The 6,000-nt window shown below is 44.8% G+C and overlaps 1 protein-coding gene across 7 annotated transcripts in view; it reads left to right on the forward strand.

The window, feature by feature from the left end:
- The window catches only part of SYTL4 (synaptotagmin like 4), a 97,482-nt gene extending 91,887 nt beyond the window's left edge, over positions 1 to 5,595 (forward strand). For all 7 annotated transcript variants that reach the window (XM_070783737.1, XM_070783736.1, XM_070783738.1 and 4 more), the window contains 3 exons: positions 318 to 417; positions 1,435 to 1,643; positions 3,898 to 5,595. In XM_070783737.1, coding sequence (XP_070639838.1) covers positions 318 to 417; positions 1,435 to 1,643; positions 3,898 to 4,046 — 458 coding nt within the window. In that variant the 3' untranslated portion in view covers positions 4,047 to 5,595. The remainder of the gene's footprint in view (positions 1 to 317; positions 418 to 1,434; positions 1,644 to 3,897) is intronic.
- The last annotated feature ends 405 nt before the right edge of the window (positions 5,596 to 6,000 follow it).

The following is a 6,000-nucleotide window of genomic DNA, read 5'->3' on the forward strand; positions in this document are numbered from 1 at the left end:
CCTCAATCTTCTCGTGTAAAATGAGGACAGTGATAGTCTATATCTCATATAATTGTTTTGAGGAATAAATACTTAATGTAGAATATGGCACATAGCCAGTTTTCAGTAAGCCTTTATTGCTATTTTTATTATGACTTGAGTGCCTGTTGCTCACTGTCAGGCACTGTGCTGGGTACTGCAAATACAAGGCAGGTGTGGTCCGCTTATCATGGAGCTAGCTGTCTTCAGGAACCAGGAAAGAAAGTGCTATGTAGATAAAGCTTGAGAGAAACGTGAAGGTATAAGAACTCATTTGCTTTGGCTGATATCCCTTCCAGGTAAAGGTGGGGAAGGGGGAGAGCTCCAGGTGTGGATCAAAGAAGCCAAGAACCTGACAGCTGCCAAATTAGGAGGGACTTCAGACAGCTTTGTAAAGGGGTGAGTCCATGGACCAGCACCAAATTAACCGGTTTCAGGACATGAGAGCTCAGAGAGGAATCTAGCTAAACCTTTCTCTGTGGATATTATCCCTGTGTGTCCTGCCACCTCCAGCAGCCAACTTTGTTCTTGAAATTAGGTAATGGCCCAACCTCCACTACTCTGTTGGCACTGGTTGGAGCTCAGTTTGGACTGGGCTGCAGTGCTGATTTCCAAAAAGGAGAGTGGTGGACAGTTAGATCCAACTTTTCCTTTGTTATAGATTTGTGTTCTTAATCCTGAATAAAAATCTGCATTCCTTGACTGTCAAGATGGGAACTCAGGACTTTGTTCCCCACAGTATTTAAGCAATGCCAGCTTTCCCCAAGTTACAGTTCACCCCCATTGACTTCAGTTCTCTAGCAAATATGAAATCATGTTTGGCAATGCCTATGCTTATTACAATGCCAACATTTTGGCTACCTGATGTGAACAGCCAGCTCATTGGAAAAGACCTTGATGCTGGGAAAGATTGAAGGCAGGAGAAGAAGAGGGTGATAGAGGATGAGATGGTTAGATAGCATCACCGATTCAGTGCAGATGAATTTGAGTGAACTCCAGGAGATGGGGAAGGACAGGGAAGCCTGGCGTGCTGCAGTCCACAGGGTCGCAGAGTCGGACATGACTTGGCAACTGAACAACAAGAATTGCTTATTACTGTTGCTTTTTACTAAAGAGGACTTTGCCCAATAGAGGTGGAGCCAGATATTCAAAACACATTTTTGGTGGAGTATAGACAACAGCTCCCTAATAACATTGTGTTAATTTTCTCTCCAGGTTAAAGGCATTGAATCAGGTGAATGATCTAGTGGAGGTGGTAGGAACTGTGCTTCCTCAGATTCAAAGTAGGGAGTATGTGTTCTTGGATCCCAGTTTTGACTCACTTTCCTGGGCTAGGCCGGTGGGAGAGGAAAGGGGAATTTAGAGAGATGTTGCCAGCTTTGAGTAGGTTGTTGACTCCTCCACACTGTCTGCCAGATACCTCCTTCCCCTGAGGAACAAGGCCAGTAAGCGTAAAACTCCTGTGGTGAAGAAGACTCTGAATCCCCACTATAACCATACATTTGTCTACAATGGTGTGAGGCTGGAAGATCTCCAACACATGTGCCTGGAACTGACTGTGTGGGACCGGGAGCCCCTGGCCAGCAATGACTTCCTGGGTGGGGTCAGGCTGAGTGTCGGCACAGGTGAGAGCTTCTTCCCTCACCCTCACTGTCTTTAGGGCCTCTTAGATATTTCACTCTGAATAGACCCATCCCTCTCCCTGAATGGGCTTCCCTGGTGGCTCAGATAGTAAAGAATCTGCCCATAATGCAGGAGACACAAGTTCAGTTCCTGGGTTTGGAAGATCCCCTGGAGGAGAACATGGCAACCCACTCCAGTGTTCATGCCTGGAGAATCCCCATGGACAGAGGAGCCTGGTGGGCTACAGTCCACGGGGTCACAAAGAGTCAGACACGACTGAGCCACCTTCACTGCATAGCTCCTCCCTGCATAGCTCCTCTATGTCAAGAGTTGTCTTCTTTCCTTTCAGTGAACATTCAGACAGGATTTACTGAGTGCCTACTATGTGCAGGGCTGGAGGGAGGCCAAGCTCATACACTGTCAGGTGTACAGATAAACGGTACCCTGAATGCCCAGAAATGCCATCAGCTTCCCACCAAAAACATCCCCAAATGTCCCTATATCTGTACCTCTGATTTCCACCTTCCATCCTGTTATATAAAAGAAGGGGTCCTTCCTAGCAAAGGCCAAGCTCTGTCCAAGTGTTCTAGATCACAACACCCTCACCTTCTCAGTGACCTTTCTTCTGGAATCTCCTGTGTCTCCTGTCTGATCAGTTTTATTCTCTCTACCTCCCTATTGGAGGTGAATGTCAATATGCTCTGGTATTTCTAGTCTTAATAAACAGAAACAAACCTTCTCCTGAGCCCACGTCCCCCCTCTAATCCCTGAAAAAGAGTCATCCCCATGTCCTCATGTCTTCTTTAGTCTTCAGTCCATTGTGATCCCACTTCTGTCCCACCACTCCACTGAGAAACTGCTTGTGTCAAAATTTTGTTTTCATCATTCTAGAATTTTCATGCTATTTAACATAGCTAATCACTCCCTTTTTCTTGAAATAACTTAGCTTCTGTTGACACCACACTTTTCTCTGGGGCATCCTCATTCTCTAGCCAAACTTGGAATATTGGTGGTTCTCAAGGCTTAGTCTTGAACACTTTTTTCTGTCGCTACAGTCTGCATTCCTGTGACTGTGAATATTACTTGTATATTGTTAATTCATACAAAGTATTTAACACAAAGCATGTAGAATGACGTTCTTACAAATGTAAGCCGGTTCATGTCAGTCCCCTGCTTCAAACCCTTCAGGAGCTCCTACTGTACTTAGAAAACAACCCAAAGTTCTCACCATGCCAAGAGGCCCCTGTGTGATCTGGACCCTCTGTTCATTTCTTATCTGTCCTGTAACACTGCTTGCTCGCTGTGCTCTAAACATGGTGACTAGCTTTCTGTTCTCCAAATATACCAAGTTTCTCCCCACTTTATAACCTCTGCAATTAGTGTTCCCTCTGTCTGGAAGGGCTGCTTCCTTTCTATCCTTCAGCTCCTGACTCAAATATCTCCTTCTCAGAGGGGCCCAAAGACCACTTCATCTAAGGGAGACCCTGATCTAGGCACTACAAATCACTCTGTTTATTCGCTTTATGATGCTTATCTCACTCTTGTTGGTTTACTTCTGTATTTTCTTTTTTAGTTTATTTTTTTATTATCATTTTAATATAAATTTATTTATTTTAATTGCAGGTTATCTATTCAAACATAAGCTGCCTGCAGGCAGAACTTTTTCTGTATTATTCACACTGTACCTCCAGAGCCTGGAAGAGTACTTAGTACACAGTAGCCACTTGATAAATGTTTCCTGAATGAATGAATGTACAAGAGAATAGAAATGAAGCCCCATATGATCCAAACTTTAAGCCTGGAGTCTACAGCTAGAAAATAAAAGTGTTCAGCTCTCTTCCTTCCTTCCTCCCTCACCCTCTCTGTCTCCTTCCTCCCTCCTTCCTTCCTCTCTCCCTCTTTCTTCCTTTCTTCCTCCCTTCCCTGCATTCCCCTCCTCTCCCTTTCCATCATAAGTCAACTTGGCAGTAACAGAATGGCCCTAGCTGTAATAGCCTTAGAATAAGAGGTCTTGAGCTACCGTGTGCCATTTGGAGCCCTCTTTTATCAACTTTAAGTCTCTTGATGGAATCTCAGGAGCAGAGAAATATGGCAGTGCAGAGTCAACAGGGAGATGTTCCCAGAACACTGTCCCCATTAGCCCATCTTCATATCACACTGTCTTTTATGGGATACTGCCCTTAATGCATAACCCATCTTCCCTGGTGGGCTGAGGAGTGGGATCTCTGTTCAGCCTCCTCTGGTGTTTCTCCTCAGGGATCAGTAACGGGGAAGTGGTGGACTGGATGGACTCGACTGGGGAAGAAGTGAGCCTGTGGCAGAAGATGCGACAGTACCCAGGGTCTTGGGCCGAAGGGACTCTGCAACTCCGTTCCTCAATGGCCAAGCAGAAGCTGGGCTTGTGAGCCCTGTCCTGCTCTGCAGGTCCATCCCTGTCCAGGGCAAGTCAGAGGAAGCGAAGAAACCAAGGGCGAAGATTTATAATTTGTGTGTGTGTGTGTGTGTGTGTGTGTGTGTGTGTGTGTGTGTGATGTATGTGTGTGTATATAAATGTGTATTTCTACAGATCTCATTATGCTAGAGTGATGTAGACTTCCCCTTTTTAAAGCAGGCTTAAGAATAAGGGTCTCTTCAAAATATTTTTATTTGTGCATTAACTACTATATATTTTCAGAATCCATGATTCTTACATCTTTATGAGATTTAATTAATTTATCTTTTAAAACAACTTTTTAATCGCCTGTCTTGCTATCCTGGTTCCTCCTTCCACAGGAAGCCCTGGCTGCCTTTGGCACTTGTACTGGTCTGTGTTTCAGGGTGTGCCTGGTCTGAGGCCAAGGCTCTGGGAAGCAGGGGTGGTTTACTAAAGACAGAAGAAGATTGGAGAGAGGTGACTGGGTCCCTTCTTTCTTCACCGCTTTATGCTTTTCACTCCATTTCTACCTTGACACATTTCTGAAACTTGGCTTTTAACTCTTGTTTGGAGCAGTTTCTGCCTTGCTTGGGTCTAATAGTTTTCCTGGAAATGCTGAGAAGATGTCTAAGTTGCTTCCAGTTCTGAACACCTTCCCTAGACCTCTGCAGGACCCTTATAATAGAGTTGCTTTAGAAGAGCACTTTAATTAGATAATGGCCTTTGGACTAGGTCACAGGCATGCACAGTACAGGCTTCTCAGTGGTCCCAAAGGACCAGCAATGGAGCATCTCTCAGCCCGTGCTGATTCTTTGCATTTTAAACTGATATAGCAGTCGTTAGAAAGCTCCTATGGAGAAGGCAATGGCACCCCACTCCAGTACTCTTGCCTGGAAAATCCCATGGACAGAGGAGCCTAGTAGGCTGCAGTCCATGAAGTCGCTAAGAGTTGGATATGACTGAGCACTGAACTGAACTGTTATATCAGCCTGAATAGCCAGCTATGGTCTAAACCAGTCCAGTGTTTTCTCTGTGCTGGGCGCTGTTAGTGTCCAAGAGAGTGTGTTCAGAGAACACAGCTTTTCTGACCTCTTTCTTGAAGTGGTTTCAGTTCCTATTTTTTTCTCTTGTTTCCCAAAGTTGACCTAGATGTAACCTGGGTGTGGTGGGCTGAAACCTTCCTAAGAAGGGTCTATTGACCTAAGGTTTATTTTCTGAAACCCACTGTCCCAAACTGACCTTTTAATTCTCACAATTGTACCTTCCCAAAGTCATCTGTAAAGGGAATCTATACTGGAGAAGAAGTTCCTTTCAGTAGAGTCAGATGCCAGCTGCCTGTCCTATGAGGCTGTGGGATTGAGGGTGGATACTGTGGTTTCTGTTGTATGTGTGAAGTGAACAAAATAGTATTTGGTGTGGATTAGTATTGTACTGGAAAGCATAACTTGGGATCCTGGACTGTCACTTGCTCCTTTGTTCTCCATCCCCCCTGAAATGTCTGTGTGCTTCAATAAAACTTTCTTCCTTGTCAAGTGTTTGCATTCCCTAGTTCTCTAGACACTTTTGTCTCTGATGTCCTGACTTTGTTGTTGCTTTTCACATGGTTTGAAGGATAAGAACCAAAGTGACAAATGCCCTTCCCTAAGCATCATTTGCTGACTCAAAGAAAATTTCCCTCTCCCCACATTACTGCCCGATACCTCCTCTGAGGTCTGATGCATTGATCTGTGTTTGGTATATAGGGAGAGAATGAGAACCCACCTTAGAAGTGCCAATGCTTGTCTTTCTCTAAAGTATCAAAGGAACCCCTCCTTTAGTTTTGTAGCCACCCCCACCCCATCTCTGCAGCTTCAGGGAGGAGAGAAAAGTACACAGGGGAGGAAAGACATCCTCTGCTGTTTCTTTCTGGATCTTTTACTTTCTCTAAAAGGAGGGGCCTTTTCTAT

The sequence above is a fragment of the Bos indicus genome, chromosome X (assembly GCF_029378745.1).
Source record: "Bos indicus isolate NIAB-ARS_2022 breed Sahiwal x Tharparkar chromosome X, NIAB-ARS_B.indTharparkar_mat_pri_1.0, whole genome shotgun sequence".
In the NCBI taxonomy this organism is placed as follows: Eukaryota; Metazoa; Chordata; class Mammalia; order Artiodactyla; family Bovidae; genus Bos; species Bos indicus.